This window comes from Sipha flava, unplaced genomic scaffold, assembly GCF_003268045.1.
Source record: "Sipha flava isolate LNK unplaced genomic scaffold, YSA_version1 176_pilon_pilon, whole genome shotgun sequence".
Lineage (NCBI taxonomy): Eukaryota > Metazoa > Arthropoda > Insecta > Hemiptera > Aphididae > Sipha > Sipha flava.
Genome location: NW_020272062.1, coordinates 2,964,112 through 2,986,588, shown reverse-complemented (window position 1 = coordinate 2,986,588; position 22,477 = coordinate 2,964,112). Strand labels below are relative to the sequence as shown.

General features: G+C 27.0%; 1 protein-coding gene across 1 annotated transcript in view; it reads left to right on the top strand.

Annotated features, from left to right (window-relative positions):
* The window catches only part of LOC112680360 (ras-related and estrogen-regulated growth inhibitor-like), an 80,123-nt gene that overhangs the window by 6,532 nt on the left and 51,114 nt on the right, over positions 1-22,477 (top strand). The window contains exon 3 of the mRNA XM_025550438.1: positions 17,934-17,990. Coding sequence (XP_025406223.1) covers positions 17,934-17,990 — 57 coding nt within the window. The remainder of the gene's footprint in view (positions 1-17,933; positions 17,991-22,477) is intronic.

The following is a 22,477-nucleotide window of genomic DNA, read 5'->3' as shown; positions in this document are numbered from 1 at the left end:
ATACCGCACGTTAGATAACCCATAATAATTACCGCGTTGATAGGAGGTTGTGGGAACCCGCCTCACCGTCGTCATCAATAGACACACACACACACGTACGTACGCCTATCATACATGTTTTTAATGTGTATTTGTAATATATATATGTATATTGTACGTGCCGGAGTTAACCGCTATGAGCCGTGTCTGACATTGGCAGTGTGCGACGGACGTGGTGTCCGTCATACCGTTTGCGAAATATTTTTCCGTCGATGTAAACTTATAAGCAAAACAAACCGGTATCACGTGCACGAGTGCCTGTACATTTTTCGCGCGTTCACTCGCCGGCTTGTCTTTTACCTGTATTTTGTTCTCGAACGAGCCACCGGCTGGTTCCGCGGTAGCCCCCGGGCACGGGGAAAATGCCCCGGTCATATGATAAGTTTATGATATCGATAATAGAATTGGATCCGATTCAGTCGATTGCGTACGCTATACAATATACTAATTAAAAAAAAAATCTGTTTTTACGTTTGTTAAAATTTTGAAACGAAACAGCGTTGTTCATGTTTTCGGTAAAAAAAAAAAAATAATAATATAATGTTTATCTTAATGTCGGGCTAGTTGGACACTTTTTGGACCATTCAGATGTACAGCCTCGATTCTACAAGTGTCTATGTATAATATGTCGTTAATTTTATCATTTTTAAAATCTGTGACCGATCGGATAAATTATTAGTTTATAAATAAATAGTATAAGACGCTACATTATTTTCTCGATTACGTCGCGTTACATCCGCAATACCATACATATTACTGAATTAATATTTTACGAAACAGAATGGGTTTATTCAATAATATTTTATATTATAGACGCGTTTGCTCGCGCGCGCGTTCGGAATAATTTACCATCGAACATAATATATAATATATTTATTACTTACTATTACGTTACTTCTTATATATACATTATATTATACTGTTCGATTAATATGTCATTCAAACTGCAAGCGTGTGTGACCCAAACCCGATTGTATTTTGATACTATACAGGAAAAATGTGTGTGTGTGTGTGTGTCTTTGTGCGTGTGACGCCCATGCGTAAAACCGTGAAAGGAAATACGAATATGTGTATGGGAATGATTCTATGTCGATATCGCGGTTAGAATAATTTTCCCATCACGGCGAATGTACATCGGTGTATAGATACATTTCCATATTAATTTGATAGTTGGAAATTCGATAAATTTGATTTTAATGATAAATTGAACGCGAACGGGGTACAATATTCCGGCACTTACCGGTACGATTCTATTCGCTATATCAGTGCTTCTCAACCCGGGGGCCGTAATTATACAACTGGGGGGGGGGGGGCGTGAAATGTGTATTTAATTTAAAACTCTTGAAACCGAATTGAATGAAAGATAAATTACTGAATAAATAATAATAATAATTGTAGCGATCATGGAATGGTCGAGAATCTTTGTAGCGGATAGGAACTAATGATCGCTACAATAATGATTATTGTTTATATTAATACCTTTAGCTTTAAAAACTACACTTTCAAAACTTCAAATAATAAAAAACATATATTATGCATTTCACAACAGTCTTCAGAGGCAAACTTGGGTATTTCAGTTTCACACCTGACATAAATATGTTATGTGAAAATATGCAATCCCAACCGTCACATTAATAATTATAACATTTTTTTATTATTATTAATAACCCAGCCTTTGTTTGAAATCAAATCAACATTATTACTGAATATTTTTGTTTTGCTTTGTAGTTATTACCAATTATTTTTTTGTTTATATATGTTTTAAGTTTTATACAATTATATGATAACATTTCAAAAATATATTAAAAAACATTTATTTTCTTTACATTTCAATTATTTATTTGTGTGAAATAGTGCGTATATATTTAGTATATCATTAACAAAAAATAATTAATTATTTTGATTGAGGGGGACCTCGGCAGTCTTATATTAAATTTAAGGAACCCTATAACAAAAAAGATTGAGAAGGACTGCACTATATTATTAAAACATCACGTATATATTTTCAAAAAAAATATAGTTTTCATACATAAAAAAAAAATACTATTTTTTTTTTATTCACTTAATTTTAAAAATAATATAAAATATTTGTTTTATAAAACATTTTGTGAACCATTGTCAAACTTTTATAGGTATGGCTTTGGGAAATAATCGAGTATCCAAGATTCCGTATTAACTAGCATTAATATCCATTGAATCATAATTTAGAGCTGAAGTTCTTCAACGTATTAAAAATTATTTACCGGTTGAATAATTACGGTTAGTTTGGTGTTTTGTAAAAAATTTATCCGAATATGTAATTTTATGTGAGTGAGTTAACGTTACCAAAATAACAACTTGTGCTCAATAAAAATTAATTTTTTATGTGTGTAAGGTAATACCATTTCAAAGGCAAATCGGTTTAATGTTCGAACCCATGTACTTTAATTATGTATTTTCAAATTATTCGTGTTCTATTACCATTGAAATAGCGACATAGCAAACACGTAAAATCGGTATGAACGTATTGTTATTGATGCAATCAACTGTTCTAGACGAGACAAAATTGTATTAGTTTAATCGTTTAGGGAAGAGGATGTCTATACACAGTCAAAAACTCGATGCCTTGCGGCTAGTTGTGGTTTTTCGTTACCGAGGTACCAAAAGCTACATGTAACGCCTTATCTAACATAAAAAAATGTTAAACATAACTTGCAACTTATTTAAGTAATCTAAGTTGTTAAGATCCAATTGTATAATAGTAAAATACGTATTGGTGATCGGAGAATTAGTAGCATCAGTGGCATCAAACAAAATATTGAATGGTTTGATTAATAGCTACCTAATTTACAACTTATAACCCATTCTACCCTAGTTCGATGACACACTTTAAGAGGTTTGGGAGTTCTTTTCCTACCAAAAATATTTAACCTATTTTAGCATTTTTGATGGCATTTAGGTACTTAAACATCTTAAATAGTAATTATTAAATGAGAAGTATTATAATTTATAATTAATTGAAAATTAATTCATTTATTACTTGTTACTAATCCTTTACGGTACCACCCACGATCCTAAGAGTATGGTGTGGTTATGACCAGATTTGAATCCCGAGTTCAATGTCATTGGGTAATATGTAAATTGGTGAAAAAGTCAACCACATTATCGGTCGTGTTTCGAAATTATCATATAGGCGCATAAGTAGGGTTCACAACTGACCAAGAAAAGCGTGTCGATATTATTTACTAGATACGCACGCTGTTAAATCATTATTAATAAATCGTATTTTATGCTTATGCAATCACAATAATATAATGTTGCTGCAGTTGTCAGGCGTGTAATGTGTAATTTTGGTTTTAGATGCGGCGAGCGCGCGGTCGTTTTTTCGTCTTTCCGCTCGTGTTGGTATTCAAATTCAGGAAACAATATAGGACGGGGAATTGGCATATATAATTACGATGAAATTATTTACCCTACCTCACTCACTAGGTATTGCAGAGATATTATGTATTTTTTAGTTAAATAAAAAATGTGTTTTTTCCACATGTTTGATATCACGTTTCCGATACACTGTCTACTGCAGGTACTTCACGTTTGTATACACACTATATACACTATTTTGTACGCACACTATTAAATTATATATTTTATGGAGTTGGTCCTTATTTTTTTCACTTCTTAGTTATTCATAATTATATTATACTCCTCTTAACCCTTCTGTTTCATTCATTACTATGGAAAATAAATTTGAATTAAATTCGGGTTTTATAGCTAATCCCGTGTCACAATCTACATAATTGAAAAAAATGAATTTTATGTACTATTGTATTAATTGCAAAAATGTATATAAAATGATTTAAATTGTATTATATTAAATATCAAAGATGATTTATGGTACTTTAGACTCATTGATTAACTCATTATTTCCTGAGAAATACAATAACATGCAAAATATTTTATTTATTTGGTAAAATTGGTATTTTAGATTTATTGTAAAATGTTGATAAGGTAAATTTAGTTGAGCAAAAAATCTTGAAAATTAAATAAAATTTTTTTCATATATTGTTCTATACTTACAGATTATTCTTACTTGTATAAAAAAAAATTTTTGAAAATCCTTAGTTACAATTTTATATGATTATTATTTTTATAATTATAATTTATGAACAATTATTATAATTATTTTAAATTTAAATTATTAAATAAATTTATATAACTTTCATTATAATTACCGTTTTGTTGTAATAATCATATTTATGATTTATATATTATAAAATATAATAATACGCAATCATTAAATCAATAATTTTCATGTAAACGATAAAATTGATGTGTCAATTTGTATTCGATATATATTTGATGAGCTTACTGTGAGCTATCACTAAATCTATTGCTATAAATAATATGTTAATAAGGATATCGTAAAAAACTTCATATTATTGGTACCAGTAATTGGTCTTCAGTAATGTATTATAACAGCATTCGATTATTTTATGTGTGGTATTACTATGATATATCTGGAAAAAAAAATAGAAGTTATTTTACTGTATGTAGCAATCAGAGCTTAAATGGTATTCAAGTGGGGGGTGACGGCTGCAAAACACTCTCAATGGCATGCACCTCGAGCGCGCAATTTGCATACAGCACGAATAATAATAATAATCTGGTCTTTAGTTGCACCACACCACCATTATACAGAAAACTGTAAGTAATTGTAATAATAATTTAAATAATCGATAGATTCTAAACTGTTCAACTTGCATGTACGAGCCAGTGATGATGAAAATTGCCTCCGAGTTATTGTTTTAATAATCTATTGCGACGGCTACCGCTTTCGAGTTAGATAAAAATCCACCTAAAATTTCCCATTTCCAATGGCAGGTTGCTGTCATTGTCGTTGGCCATTTTCGTTGTTGATGAGCAGCCGTAGCGATGGCAACTGGTTTGTTAATTTTTTGTGCTCATCTTCAATGCGGATTCCTCATAGTATTACGTTTATATCTACTTGTACATTTCGTCATTACAATAAAATCCGTCAGATACATAAATCATTAGATTTTTTTTTCCTACATCGATTGTTTTTTCACCTCACTCACATATTACATTAATTTTATTTTATTTTTTCATTTCGTGGTCTGTAGACAACTGTTCAGCAATTTGTCGATGTTCAATCCGGCGACCACGATGATTCTTAAGAGATGTTTACGTTGGAAATGAAGTTATTATCTTAATTATTATTATTTCAAATCGCTTATTCGAAAATTTCTACTTGTATTATACGATTATGTACAATTATAATTTCAATTAATTATTAAATTACCGGACATGAAACTAATTCATAATACTGTTAATTTTACCATTGGTTAATACTTATATATAAACTAATTTAACCTAAATATGTATTTATTGAATTTATATTATATTTGAGAATATAGAAAGGGGGTAAGTAAGGATTTTTTAATGGGAGAGGTTTTTATTTTGATATATTTAGGTAATAATATTTTTTATTATTACCTATTTATTTATTAGCTGAGATTTTGACAATGGAAGGAGTTTAAAGAACCCCTTTTTATCTTTGATTTTGGTAATAGGTATGTAACGGATTTAATAAATAATTGACTATATAACTTTTCAGCAATGTTATTTATTTTTATTAACCTATACTGAGTGTCCCACTTATTGCTATATTTTACGTGTTAAAATTGTTGTTAAAGATAACCAAATTCTGTCTTTTTTATTAACTCACGTGGCTAAATAATCTGTAATTCTTGATTATTTTAAAGATTTTTAGGAGTTTTTTTTTTTGAAAATGTTGGCTATTCAACTTCTCGATCTCATTAACTACATAATTTTTATTTATAATTTGTACAATATTTGTAATTGAAATAGCATTATTTAATACCATTTGTTATCGAACATTTACATCTAAAATATAATCGAATTTATTTTTCTACAATTTCTCACCCAGATTTCTATAAATTAATAAAAAACTGAAAACCGTAAGCGCTTATAAAATTATGGTCTAAGAAATTGAGCCGTTAAATTTTTTAACTAAAATAAATAAACTATAAAATGGCTGTCTTCAAGTTTTATAAAAATAATTAAAGGAATAGTGATATTTTCAATTTATTACTAAAATATTTATATTAATTTTTTAAATGTAATAATGTGAGTTATTAAGTATACATAATTTAACCATCTTAAATTACTTGGAAAATATTACAGATATTTAATTTACGTGAGACACTGCAGTATGTATGAATATAGGCAAGTAACTAAAAATAGATATTATATTAACTTTTTTGTAATTGTAATTTTAATTATAATATCGAACTAATTTAACTATATATATTTATTGGATTGTAATTATATCAAACTTTTCACATAAAATATATCAAATAAATTATTTTGCTGAAATGTATTGAGACATTTAAGTGTATGTATTTTATAAATGTATTATTTATTATCTAGTTACAATATGTATATACATATAATGTCCACATCGTATAGGCAATAACTATTTTTGCATTTTTCCTAAGTTATTACATGATTGTATGATATAACATAACATGAATTATATATAAAATCATTGCATTATTTTATATACTGGCATATAATACAATTACAATACATATTTATATATACTTATACTTTTATAAAAAATGTATTGGATTTATACAATTTAGAAATTGATTTATTGTTTGAATTTATTGTATGCAATACCCATGGATAATATCACAGGACTCTGTAAATATGTATGGATTGTGAGCGTATAATATAATATACGGTCAAACACATTTATGTATAGAACTTTTATTTTCTAAGAGGGATGCATAATCAGTAATCGCTATTATGAGTAATTGCTATAATGAGTTTATTTTACTAACGTTAAGTATTCACTGTAGTTCTAACGAGAAATGAGAAGAATAAAAATTGAAAATTGACAAAGATAATTTTATTACAGCGCACATTGTAACGTTATACGAATGCGATGTACGAAGAAAATATTACCGATTCTACAGTGGACGACTAACTGGACTTGCAAAAATATTTAGTCAAATAGTTGCACTAAGAATGTATTTGCGGGGTTGTTCGAAACAAATTAAAAAAATCACCTGGAACAGAACATACCGTGAATTGATTAAATGATGCGTTTGTACCGTGCTATTTTAAAACCTATTTACATGCGACTAAAAATAAAAGGGTCATGCTGAAGTACGAGTCCGATTTAGAATTCGTGATTATAACATTGTGACATTCACACCGAAGTTATGTCAAAGTATTGTCTCCTGTACAGTATATTGTTGGCGTGGGTAGAACGAACAATTACAGACGACACAAAACTTCAAACAGTAAATTGAGAAATATATGCGAATTCTCTTCGAGCACACTCTATAAAAGACAAAAAGCAACAAATGCACATACACACGAAATAAAGTGATATAACTTCTTGAAAATTCCCAAACGTCTTAAAGATAATTAAATCGTTTATTACGATGAGAAACCCACACACTTTGTTATTATCCATGCATATTTTAATGTACAATGACATAATAATGAATAATAATTATTATTGATAAACAAATAAGTATAATTCAAAGATCCAATCATTTCCATTTCAATAAAGATTTTAAAATTTAAAAAAATAATTAAAATTTATTTACGAGTAAAATGACACGTAATTTAGTTTCCGGAAAACATTTAATCGTTATAGGAATATAATATTGTGAATACATTTTTATTGTGTATAGAAAAACGTATAGAGAATCAAAATACATTTTTCTACGTCATACATTGAAAACGTATGTTCTTATAATTTAAAAATATTTCTTTATTAACATTTTAACAAATTAAAAAATTATTTTTTACAGTAATTTTTTAATTTTTACAGTCCAATTATAAATTGTTGTTAACATTTAAATACGATTGAACTATCGTTGACTTTGTTGTTCAAGTTCAAGCACGTGTCGCATCTTTACGACTGTTTGTGTTTATATCTTATTGTAAACTGGTAGATATTTATTTATATTTAAATAGCACCAAAGCAATATGGGTTTAAAATAATTTTTATGAGAAACGGGGTTGTATAAGATATACATTTTACGTAACTAACCAAAAATTATTCATTTAACATGAATGCAGTCATAGGTATTTATTACTCAATTGCAAATTATTCTTTTGAAGTCCATATTTACTATTCAATGTATTGGTTTTGAACAGTACAATAAGCACATATATATATGAAAACTAATATGCATCATATTATGTAACAAACCATTCTGCGGATTATATCTGTGTTGCAAATTCAATAACTAACTGTTCATCAAAAACATAATATGCTTCTTAGAATAACCTACTTGATAATGGTATTGTCACTTTTGATTATTCCTTGATAATTTTTAAGTAAACACTATTCAGCTGGTTTTAAATAATAATTTTCGAGGGAGGCTTTAATAAAAATTTATCGAACTGAGAAAAAATTATATTACACTTGATTTTATAGTACTGTAAACTGTAATGCGTTTTAGAGTGTACTTTAATTAATTTCATTATTTTAAAACGTGAGTAAATTAGACAGATTAATATTTGAGCTTTGGTTGTTATAGTTTTTAAATTTATTTTATATACCTAATAGTAACACGTTATAAATATCTTCGATATACTTTTTAATTGCGTAATAATGTTATTTCAGAGAGTTAAACCTAAACCGAAAAAATAATTCATATTTCAATTCAAAACGACTTGGAACTTTACGAGTTAATGCAAAAAAACTTTTAAATATATACTAAGATTGTTGATAAATTGGTATACATCAAACTATTTAAATTTTGTAATGACTACACGATTTTCCGATGCACTTAAAATTTGAGTTATAGTAGAGTATGTTACAAAGTTAGGTAGTTAAACTACAACACCCAATGGAAGGGATGTAATAAACAGTCTCCACTCGAATCTTGGTTCAAACAGGAAAAAAAATAATTAAATTACGATGTTATTAATATTATTAGCTTTAAGAAATTCAATTTATGTTTAAACTTTATGAGTTAAATCGTAATTTTTCTCTTTTGAAATTGAAATTTCAATGATAGATTATTTAATATGTACTGTTAATTTGATCAAAAATATCTTAACTTATACTCGATTAATTAGTTTTATTTTTGGGAGGGCTCAAAAATGTTTACTTAATATGATGTAAATAGTTAACTGAAAATTTAATTTTATACAGAAATTTCGAATTATTTTATTAAACGAAATAATTAATTTTAATTCAAAGAAAATCATTGTCCTAGTGGCCTGTTCAACTCTTGGGTCTCACTTTTTAATGTAAGAAATTCATCATGTTATTATAGACGAAACGTCAAAAAACAGTGAATATTTTTTTAAAATACTTGTTAAAGTCGATTATTTGTTTTATGCAATTTAATTTACTTTCTCATGAGAAAGTACTTTTAGACAGCCTGCTTAAATACCACTCGATTAATAATGCAGAGAAGTTTATGAGAATAGTATATGGAAAAATCGAAAGTGGTATTTGAGGATGACAAAAGATAATAAACTAAACATTATGTGTTTGTGTGTTTTTTTTTTTTTTTTTTTATAGACGTTAATAATCCAAGTCGTATACAAATTCTTAAGCGTCTCTATTTATTAACAAACATTGCAGTCTTATCTAATGTGGTAATTTGTTAAAAAAAATGTAAATACGTATACGTAGTTTATTAGTTTTATAAGCTTATACATTATATCTTTTTCGTCTTATATGTTAGCAGAGAAATTTTAATTTATAATAGTTATAGACATTGATAAGCACAAACAATTCTGCTTGCAAATAGTTTCATTGAAATTACGTGTTTTTAATTCAATTTAAATTGCATTTCAATAAATAATTAAAACATTGGTTTTAAATTTTAATATTTAAAAGTTTAAATCGAAAAAAAGAACGTTAATTACTAGGAAGAGTCATAAATGAAAATCGCTGTCGAGCAAAAACCCAGTATTATTGTGTCTGCAGAACGGAGAACACGATCTGAAAACGTAAACAATAAATATTTTATTATCTTTTGATAAAACAATGGGGATACTACGAAATTTTTAAGGACGAGAGTAGGAGTGAACAATCACGCAACCATAAAAATGAACCAAATATTATAAGAAAAAAATGGTTCATTGTTTTTCTGAAGAAAAAAAATCAGTACTTAAATTATTCTACCCTGACCTCTTATACGCGCATACGTATACCTATAGCTCAGAAAAATTACTCACGATTATTTTAATATACTATTTATACATATTTTCTAAACAAAATTAGATCGGAATCGAAATTTTTATTTTATTTAAAACATTAATTATTGTTTACGTTGATTGAAGATATTTACAAATGTACTACACACCATTTGAAAATGGAAACTGAAACTATGTATGAAATATATTTGTTTGTTCCCTAATTTTATTCAGGAAACAGTTTAATATGATATATTATCATCTATATGGAAATTCTATCACGTTTTTCTTAATGTTATTTTTAATTTTTTTTTAACATAGGTATATTGATATTCAGTTGTTAGAAATGAAATCACTGTTCAGTGTTTACTGTTCACTATGTTCATATAGTATATATTTCACCATATATTTGTTATATAATTAATAATTAATTAACCGTCTAAAATTTCTTTTGAAAATTGCTTTATTATATTTCAATACGAGTATGATAGAATTGTACTTTTTTTTTTAATCAGAAACAATAGTTTAAGTTGAAACGTTTCAATGTTTTAATTATTTTAAAAGGTGTACAGATTATTTAAAACGCGCTGATGACTTATTTTTATACTGAGTACCTAATAATTATCATATAATATTGTCATTTTATTCTTAGTATTACATTTTTTCATATTATTTTACATTGATAATTAAGTACATACTGCAGACTTGCATATTTTATTTGAATATTACACAGATAATACTGTATATTCAATGGTGCTCCTTCCAGACGGGAATGATTTTAGTGTTTTAATGTTTATCGCGTTGTATTACATTTATTGTGCATATTCATTATATATGATAGATACGCTGGTACATATACATGATACCCATTAAAACAATGTATATGAAAATTAAAAATCAATTCGCATGTTCATCAGTTAATCCATTAATAAATAAGATTTTATAAATTATTTTTAAAAACTTAATTTTTATTTTTTTAACACTTTTATTATATAAGATAAAGTATAATTTGCATAACGCTTTTTTGATTCGTCTCATTTTTCGTTATTTTTCGTTTATTTGGAAATTAAGTAGAATATAATGATATATATTCGAAGATCAAAAGTTATTTTTCTTATTTGAAACTACAATTATGTTTTAATAAACATAATTTACTCATAATTATTGGATTACAAAAAAAAAATATTTATACCATTGGAAATTTATTAAACAATTATTTTGTTGTAAGACACATTGAAAAACCAATAAATTTTCTCGTTTTACTGGGAATATTTAAAAACTACATTGTCGTCTTCTCTATACAACCGTTGTCGTTTTTGCTTCGAACTACTAAAACACAAATGTCGGTGTAAGTCGAGGATAGTTATTTTTAAAACAAAATATCCATTTATAATACAACAACAATTGAGTTTAACGCATTAGACATAGAAGCTTCATTTCTGGTATCGATTGGATAATAATGATTTTCTATGAATTTTAAAAATATTTATCGTGGTATAGGCACTTTATAATGCAATACATTCGTACTAACCGTGCATCATAATACACAAGTGTCATCATTGTGTCTATTAAATTATTCCAAGCAATTAAAAAACAACATTTGCATAATTTATTAATATATTCAAGAGATATATTTGAACAAGTAAATTATTTTACTTTTACCATTAGGTATATAATTTAGTTGATATTCGATTATCCGTCAAATACACTTCTGGTAAACAACTATCATGATCTGACAGTAAAATAATATATGTAGAAAGCGATATCTTTTTTCCCTGTGTATTTGCAGCAGTCTTATTCGACCCAGACCTTTCAGATCCTTGACCTGTTTTTTTCATAATGTTGAATGAAAATGTGTGTGATATTATTATATTTGGAGGGAAAATAGGAAACACTGATATTTACCCTTTAGGCGAAAGGTGATATCCAATGTAATAAAGGATGACCGAGTTTAAGAGAACTTTTAAAGCCCCGAATTCTAGAAGATATAATATTATATAGTACAAGGTCATCATCAAATGACCTGGTTTTCTTTTAGCGCTCAAACCTTAAGTATTTAGAAGTTCGTCAACTCTACTGCAACTATAGTTGCTCCTACTTTTACAACTATAAAATAATATTTTAATAATTATTTGCTTTCTTCACGATACGTTGAAGAAAACCTTTTACATTTTAAACTCGTTTAAACTCTGCTTAAACTCGCAGTATTTTTATTAGGTTAAAATTGTTTTAAATACACTTTTTTTTTCTCTAATTTAGTCGTTATATATTTCAATTATTTCATTAGATAAATAATAATTTAACGAACCTTTGTTCATAAAATATTCCGTATAACTAAGTAAGTAATACATATTTACGTTACACATACATTTAGTGGTATATTTATGTTTATATTTTCTTGCAATCCTAATTTTCTTTTTATTACATCACTGATTAGAATAATATATGTATGATTTTTATAATTATAAATTTATTTTTGATTTTACTGCGTATTTATATGGTCAACTCATTAGTTCTGATACATTGAAGCATATTACCTGTATATTAAGTTAAATGTAATTTTTAATTTGTACTACATATTATACTTATGAAAAACTATAGTAATTTCAAGTAATATTCGTCTATCAGGTTACAGTAATTTTGTAAATTTGTACTCAATGTTCACACAAGTATGTTGTACAGTATTTTCGATATGTTTAATTATACTTGATAAAAATATAATTGAATCAACATTGTAATAAAATGTTCAGTATAACATATCATACGTTGTATTTAATTAATTTTATAAATAACAGCAATGTGAAATTATAAAAATCCACTTCCATTCCGTTTTTAAACACTAATAAAAAAATAAGTATTCTAAATATATGAGATATTTTTAATACAATTTAAATATGATAGTAAAGAAATATTATACTCGTTCAGCATAAAATTAAATTTCTTTATTATTATTTTTGAATCAGTTATTTACCCCCTCCCCCTCCCCCATTTGGGTAATACATCAAGTGACGGGTCAACATAATTTATTTGAAAACAAACATAAAATTATCTATTTTTGGAAAAATGTAACCCCCTAAAATACAAATACACTGATTTCATTCTTATGAATATAAATTACAAGTGTAAGTAAAAAATATTAAAATATTTTCTTAAATATATTATAATGTTTAACCATTTATTTTACCATTTGGTAAGTATTCATATCTATACATATCTATTATGTATTATAATATATATATATATATATATTATAATAGTATGTACATAATTATTAATGGGAGTGTATTATAACTTTACAAGAGGATTTTAATATTTCAAAAACATGTAAATGTCGTTTTTCTCCTTATAATTTTCGCTATATTTCAACAGTAAATGTCTTCTCAAAATGATTTTGTATGTTATTATTTTAACTATAATTTTTTTATAGGATTTAATCTTGATATTGTAGCTCTACAGTTATTATTAATAATTTACGTACCTATATATATTTATATTAAAAAATCAGCGTTTAAAATCAAATTAAATAATAGTGACCATTACCGTTTGTTGGAATGAAACAAGTACAGACAATTTTCATTAAAACGATATAGGTTTTCATACCTTAGGCACAAATCCTGAGAGCGCTGAGAGTGCTTAGCATCCCCCCCCCCACCAATATATTATATGAATAAATATCATAATTTATAATTTTTAATACATAAAATGCTTTAAATAATTATTTTTATTTGCTATTTTAGTGGTTCTGATATTAATAGTTTACAAAGTGTAAGTGGTGAATTAAATACATTGCCAGAACCATTGGTGCAATAATTGATTCTATAAACAACCATTAAAAAAATTAATTTTCTGAAGAAATTTGTGTGTTTTCGTTGGCAACAGAGAGATTTTTAAATCTAAATTTTAAAGAATCATTACCTTTCATTATCATTTATGAGGTAATTTATTTATTGATTATTTTTTTTTTTAGTCAATGTTGATGATTTATTGAAATATTTTATGTATACATTTTTAGACTATTTTTTCAATTGACAAAAATGTGTTATTTTCTAAAATTATTGTTACTAAGAATGCTTAAAATCAGTTAAACTAAATTAAATGTTTAGAAGATTTGTACACATTGTTTAACACGTTGCATTAGTTTTACCAATTTCTTCTTTGTACGAGCGTACATTTTCTATTATAAATTAATTTTTGAATAATGAATTTTTCCCTATAATGTATAATTAAGGGTATAGTGATCACAATATTTTATTTATAATAAACTAATTAAAAAAATAAATAAATGTTATAAAATTACTTATTTAACGTTTTGCTGAAATACAAAATCTGAATTTTATGAACATCGATAACAACGAATAAAACTTTTGTTCAAACCAATTAAATAATCACGAAGGAATATTTTCTACTAACGTTAATTTAAATAACATCACTTTTTTATTTTATTTTATTTTTTTACTGTGATATTTATAAACCTACATACAAAATTAGTATATTTGATACAACACAATATTACACGAAGAAAGTAATTCATAAGTATGCATTATCGCTGACATGCGTTATAACGACGTACATAAGTATAGTATATTATAAATGTTGTCATACAATATTCGATATCATTAGTCTAGCGTATGAAATTAAGTTGAATTTATAAAATATTCATTTATACGTCTGTATCGTATGCATACATGTGTGCAATTAATTAATTTTTCTAAAAAATGATCCTATGGTCATATATTTGTCATTAAGTATATTTTATTCACAAATATTAACTACGATGCGCACAGCAATTTGTTGTTATTATTTATTTAACCGATTTTATTTTAAAATAAAACTACCAATGTTTTTTTCTTCAATTCTTTGGTGGTGGTCGTACATTATTAATTCTGTTCACTATCTTTCTCTCTCTCACTCTTTCTCTACACGCGCCAACACTAGAAATCGTTTAATTGTTAAACGAGGTTAAACGAAGAAGCTACATTTTAAATTTTTTCAAATTTATCTCGTATTCGATTCGTTTGTTTTACGTATTGGTGTACAAATAATATATAATGAAGTTTCATGTGTAATGAGAAATTTTAAAATACGATTTATAAATAAATATAAACGAACTCAAAAAAGGTTTTTGTTCTTTTAAACATGTTTGAACGGCATTTATGTATACTATTTCGATGTCTTACCAAATAAATACAAGCGTAACTACCATCGTGTTTACGGAAGGATTAGTAAATGTATTCATATATTATATAGGACGTAACGATTCATTCGAATTTGTGTTCAGTAAAAGTATTTTTTTTTTTTTTTTTATGATTAATTAATTATACATATCCAAGTAGTAATACGTAAAATATAATATTCGACGGAAGAAAAAAAAACGTACGATCATTAATACTACTTTTTTATATTCAAGTGGTTTTAAAAACATGTTGATATTCGATCGCGTAGTAAGACAAGTGTCGAGACATGAACACCGATTTGATTACAATAATGTGCTGTGCCTGCATGTTTACATACGTATAGGTATATAATGTATGTTCGCAACTAAAAGTATAGAACGAAGATTTCGACTTTTGTGTCATTGATTTTATAATATCGTTGTACTTGTACACGCGTTTAACAAAAATAATCATTTTATTGGATTGTCGTTTTGTAGAAGGTTGCGGTAAGTGATGTGATCCGGAAAACCGTACGTATAGTGTTCAATGTCGGGTTCGACTGCGAATATTATGACAAAATGTAACAGTGCCTGTGTATATAAATATATGCAGCTGGATCTATTCAGAATTCGTATTTCACACAATTAAAATAAACATACTCACGTCTCCTTTGTATTCGTACAATTCAGGTTTCACCTACATGACCTACCTTACTACCGTTTTTGTCGATATTGTATATTAAGTTTGTTTGTTGTGAAGTATTGCTTCGTTCAGATACTTGTCACCGAATGCCATGATTAATTTAAAGTTAGTCCAATACGTGACCGCCTTTATCACGGAAATATTTTGCCTTGCTTCCTTATTATGATTATTTACATAATCATATCGGTATAAATCGGTATAAATAGCGTACCAGTAGCATGTGAAGTCATGACTGATTGCAATCAGTTAAAATCATATTTTCCCTTGGTTGTCAATAACAATATAATTTTATCGTAATGACGAAATGTAGATAAATTAATAGCTATCGGGGGAATACATTAACCACCTAAGAATTTATCTGATCGACAAACCGTTACAATACGATTAATGTATGGGATATGAATACTAGACTATACATCGTAATATTATTATTATTAATATTGTGGTTACTACTTATTTATGGTATAGTACAGCGGTTCTTAAACTTTTTTGTTCGCGGAGCCCTTGAGATGCTAAAAAAATCCACGGAGTCCCAAAAAACAGATTACCAATTTTATAACTAATAAAAAAATCATGGATCAATAAATTGTATTTTAATTTTATTTTTTATAACGAGTGCATAAATGTCGTATATGACAAAATATTTGATTTAATTAAAAAAATATAATATAAAATACATTTACCTAGTAATTTAAAAGTTTTACCTAATGAGAATACACTTTTAATTCTTGAAACTATGCCAGCAGTTTTAATTTCCCAGTATCAGCTATAAACTTCTTAATTTTCATAAGTTGATTACGTTTTCAAATAAAATAATCGACATGTTTATCTATAGTATATTTGTGGTTTGTTTCAAGATGCCGACGCAATTTAAGGTACCATTAAACTATTAGAAAATATTTTAAGCATAAAACGTACTTTGGTTGAATATTTGTATTTATAAAACCTAAATAGATGTAGCTTCATCATATTTTCTTTTTTTACTCACAGATTGTTTGTTAGATGGATTATTTTTTCTTTTAAAACTTATAGAATTCGTCGTTGGAACACATTATTTTTCAATAATTGTACTTTATGAGGATGATACTTCTGCTCTTTTTGAATTATTTAACCAATAATCCATGGTTCACAAAAAATAAATAATAATAAACGACACACACTAAATATAAATCAATACACGTAGGAAATTGTCTCATCGATACGTGACAACTGAACAAATATTGTAAAATGTGAATTGGTAAGGTAACTTATTAGTTACCTATTGGCAGTTACATAAAGATATAAATAAGTATAATCATCAACCATTTCGTATCTAATCTCATTTTCGACTATGATAGTGAATTTATTAATTTTATTAGCGTGTAAATAAGTAAGCTAATAAACAGTAACAATAAAAATGTATTTTAGGTACCCACTAGTTTATAAATATCATCAGTTATACATTTTTAGATCGTACTGTCCAAATAATATTGTTTAATATACAAACTATATAAATTATAAATGTAACTTGTAACAATTTAACGAATAATATCTGTACTTAATTCAGTTGTGCCCACGGACCCCCTAGATTAGTCTCGGGGAGCCCTAGTTCTCCGCGGAGCACAGTTTGAGAACCGCTGGTCTAGTATAACAAATACTATTTAAATGTGGAGAATGATGTTGGTTAACTCTATGAGATTTTTTTTAAATAAACTTGTTTTTATTTGAATTGTTAAATTGTAAATTTGTAAAATTATGTTAAACATTTTATTAAAATGTATAATTACACACAAAATATATTTTATTATAAATAATGCAATATTATTTAAAAAATTTCAATTTATTATTTATTTGTTACAGCTGTCACAGTTCGATACCTGACAAAGAGATTTATTGGGGAATACAGTTCAAATACAGGTAATATATTTACATAATAAGCTGTACAAAATTAAGTTTAAATCTTGGTAATAATATATTACATATTAATATTTAGCCGTATAATAATTTTCCTTTAAAAATAATTCCATAAAGAAACTAACATATACATATGTATATCATAATATAAATGCATAAGTAAATAAATACCTATCAAATGATAATTTTGTGGCATAAAAATTATTAGATAACCCCAGTGGTGGCTCGTCAGTGGAAGCAAGTGAAGCTCAGCATCACCTAACTGTTGTAAATAATAAGAAAGTATTTTATAAACGTAATTATTTCCTATCGCCTTTAAGAATATTATACTCAGTAATAATTCAATTTAAAATAGAAAAGTTTTCTGTTATCTGTATATATTATATAAACAATGCTACCTAATTATCAAAAACCATGACAGAAAATGTTCGTGCCTTTACGTGATAAAAGTATCACTAACTAAAGATATAAATTCTTATAAAATCACGAACATTTTCAACTTTACATTAATCATTTGTATTATATAAAGTACCTAGTGGTTAAGTTTTCTATAATAATTTATTAATATTAATATTTAATAACAACAAACTATTATACCAATTATGTTTACATTTAATGACATTATTATGAAGTTACCACAAACACCATTTTTCCGCCGTAGTCTAAATAATAAACGTGAGATATTGAACGATGGTCGACCTGTAATTTTATTAAATAATTTAAATTTTAAATATTTCAAATATAAAAGTATGTTCTCGTTATTTTAAGGAATCTTGAAATCTTGGTATGATTTTCACTAGTAAGATTTTTTATACATTTTGAAAATATCTGCATCACCACTCATTCGGTCCACCAGTCGCCACTGGGTAACTCTATTGAAATTATGGTTGTAAATAGTATATTTTTTATAATAATTCAATTAATCATTTCAAAATTCAAGTGAAATAAATTTAATCGTTCACGTTGTCGTTTCTCACTATTATTAAGTGTAAGTTATTTAAATTTTTATAACGATTAATTTATATACTTATCGAAGGAACCAATTTATTAGATATCCAATAAGTGACCACTGAAGAGAACCCTTATAATGTATATTCAAATTTTTAGGTGGTTTTGTAGACATTAGGAAAAGCAACTTAAATTAAAAAAAATTGAAATAAATGTAAAATACAAAATTAACAACTATATTGATATACATTTACAAATTATATACCTATGTATATTTTATCTGAGGTTTAAATCTTTTTGAAAATATACAAATAAAGATTTGTCAGTTAATTTTTATTCAAAAATGTTTATTCTTACTTTACTAATTCGGGTTTCAATCTTTTTATATTTGTATTTTACTGTTATTATATTTTGTATGTGTGCACTTAACAAAAATATAATTTCGGCCGTATGTACAAGAATTTTATTGTATAGGATCATAAAATGTCGGTGTTGTAAAATTGTTTAAACCCTCGCTCTTACGTACCCATATACATTATCATATATTATAAAAACAGTATACTTTATATATTTTTTTTTTAACGCATCTGACAAGGATATTCAAATATTTATGACATTTCTTGATCTTGATTTTTTTTTACATAATTACCCTACATATTCATTCTTTTGAATGACCCGCGGATAAATTATTATACACGTACGGAGCATTTCAAACATCCACCACGTCGTTCTGCATACGAGATATCACTTTTCAAAACAATGAGCGGTCGCGCGTACACTGCGCAGGTACCTCCTATATATTAGATTTCTTGGTGAGCAAAGCTAGCGGCTATCACGCCCATGTGCGCGCGATCCTTCATGTACGATGTATATTGTTCACAACACAATATTACACCTTTGAACGGACAGCTACACACACACACACACACACACACACACACACACACACACACACAAACACATACATACAAACAACATGTATAGATAGTAGATCTAGTTTATTGCAATCAAGATAGATTTTTTTTTCTTCAATTTGCTGCACACCGCATCCACTCTTTTCCATATGTACGAGTATACACATACTGTAGTCACTATATACTTACACCCATGTCAGTTGTATTGGGTTCTCGTTGTTCGTGGTGCATTTAAAAACAAATACAATTACCCAAAGGTTTTACATATTTATATACGAGTTTCTGCATAGTATATACGCGTCCGTATACGTAAGTGCTCTTTCGCTCTCTCTCTCTATATATATTTATTAGATTTTGATCGCTATCGTTTCAGCACTATAATATGGAAACTGTATTGGTATTATTTTAATTGTACGCGACTAACCACAGGCGGTGTACCTATATTCTATAAATTGTATTGCAAATACCCTTCGTATCTGGGTCGATATTAAAACGCGTAAAAAAGTCTCCATTATTAATTTCAACGAGCTCACACCGGTGGAACTACGTACATATAGCGTGGTGTGTATTGTATATGCAGGAAATCGTTGATCGAGATCGATGGGCAAACCATAAAACTAAAATATTAGATTTATTTAATAGTACGCGTTGGACTTTGATTTAAAACTACGTCGAGTGGCCCGAAACACTTATGCGATGGTAACATAAACATTAAACACTCCACGCGGACTTGCGTACACTAAATCTGTCGGAAACGCGTTTAAACCTGAGTCAGGTCCAGATCTTGTTCTACCTTGCCAAGCACAGTGCCCCGTAGGCCGTATACGGAGAACAATGACTGAAAACATATCAATAATACATGTCGGTTAGTATATATCTCCGCATCGCTGCACTGGACTGCACGCGAGCAAGCGTAAAAATGTTACGTTAGTAAAATTATTCATATTATTCATATTTTCATATTTAATATTATTATTACTATTGATATTATAATATGAATTATACTGTAAACGATAGTCCGTTTGCGAGTGTAAATTGGTCGAATCGCGATGATAATATAGTATTACGAACACGAACTCTTGCGCTAGTGGTATTGTTTCATATTATTTGTTATTTGGTAATCATATCAACACATTATCGAAGAATCAACGATTGTTATTTGTTTCGATAAGACATGGATATCATTGAAAAAATGTACTAGCTATAGTATTCCAAGGGATGAAACTTAAATAGTATATTCGATACAATACACTGAGGAAAAGTATTATTTTCTCAATTATTATTTCTTCCTTGTACGCTCTACTCTTATATGTAATATTCAAATACAGGCTACTGTTTACTATAAAGACCTGTACAATGACAATTCGATTAAAAATCTAGTTTTTATCGCGTATCTTGTGTTCTCGCTTCACAGTTATAGTCGTATAACTGTATATAGTAATAAACTAATAAATTTATAATCTTATGGGTGGCGATCTCGTGCATTGACAGCCGCGGGCAATTTAATATTAAGAGGAATCATGGAAGATACGGTCTCGCCCTATGTGAAGATAATATATGTATACAGTTAATTGAGGTATTTAGAACACCCGCTAAGTAAACATGTCGAAAGTATATATTATATTATAACAAATACTTATTTAACCTAATTGATGATTGATTTTGTAAACGAAAGAAAAACCTCGACCAATAAAATAAATAATACGTTTAGGAACAATGTACACTAATGTATATATATAGTAAATATCCAATTTTTATTTCATTTAAACGTTATGTAATAGAGTAGTCCAAGAAATCCCTATAAAGGAAGATATATCAATAAATTGGTAGGCGGGTTATTTCAAATATTCCATTTTTATTTTAAGTAATGTTTTTAATTCGTTAATATGTTCTCCAATGCATTGATTAAGTTATTTTAATTTTTTTTAATTTATTACTTATATTTTTTGGTTTTATTTTTAGATTTAGAATAATAACATGGATAATTAATTAACTTTGTTAATTTTTTTTAAATGTTGTGTTTTTTATTAACACATAATTTAAACGAATCAAGTTTAGTTATATTCATAAACTCCATATTTTTTCACTTAACAATCACTTATTCTACTAGCTCATAAAATTTTTTATAATCCATAGTGGTACTATAGGCACGTTATTACTTATCAGAGTAAAATATAAATTGATGTAAAATTAAAAATAAATTTCAGTTAATTGGACCATGATTCTTAAACTAATTTTCTTCACATAAGTTTTATTTTACTAAATTTGAAAATTAATTATATTTGGTTTCTGTTTCGTGTTGTTAAAATATTGGTTACTCATGAAAATGGAAAATAATTTATGCTTAAAAATTAAATCAAGTATTCTTTTTTTTTTATATCTAGCTAAATATATAAATATATTATATTTTTGTGATTGTGATAATTAGAATAGAATAATTTTTAACATGCAATGTATGAAATTGTTTGGTGATACATAATTTTATTTTCGATTTGTACGAGTTGTTCAACTTCTTATGTAGGTACTGCGAATCGTTGATGATGTAAAAATATTATTTTAATCCCAGATTATGTATAGCATATTGTCTACTCTAGCTATTTACTGTTGTCTGGTACATGGTATTAAAGC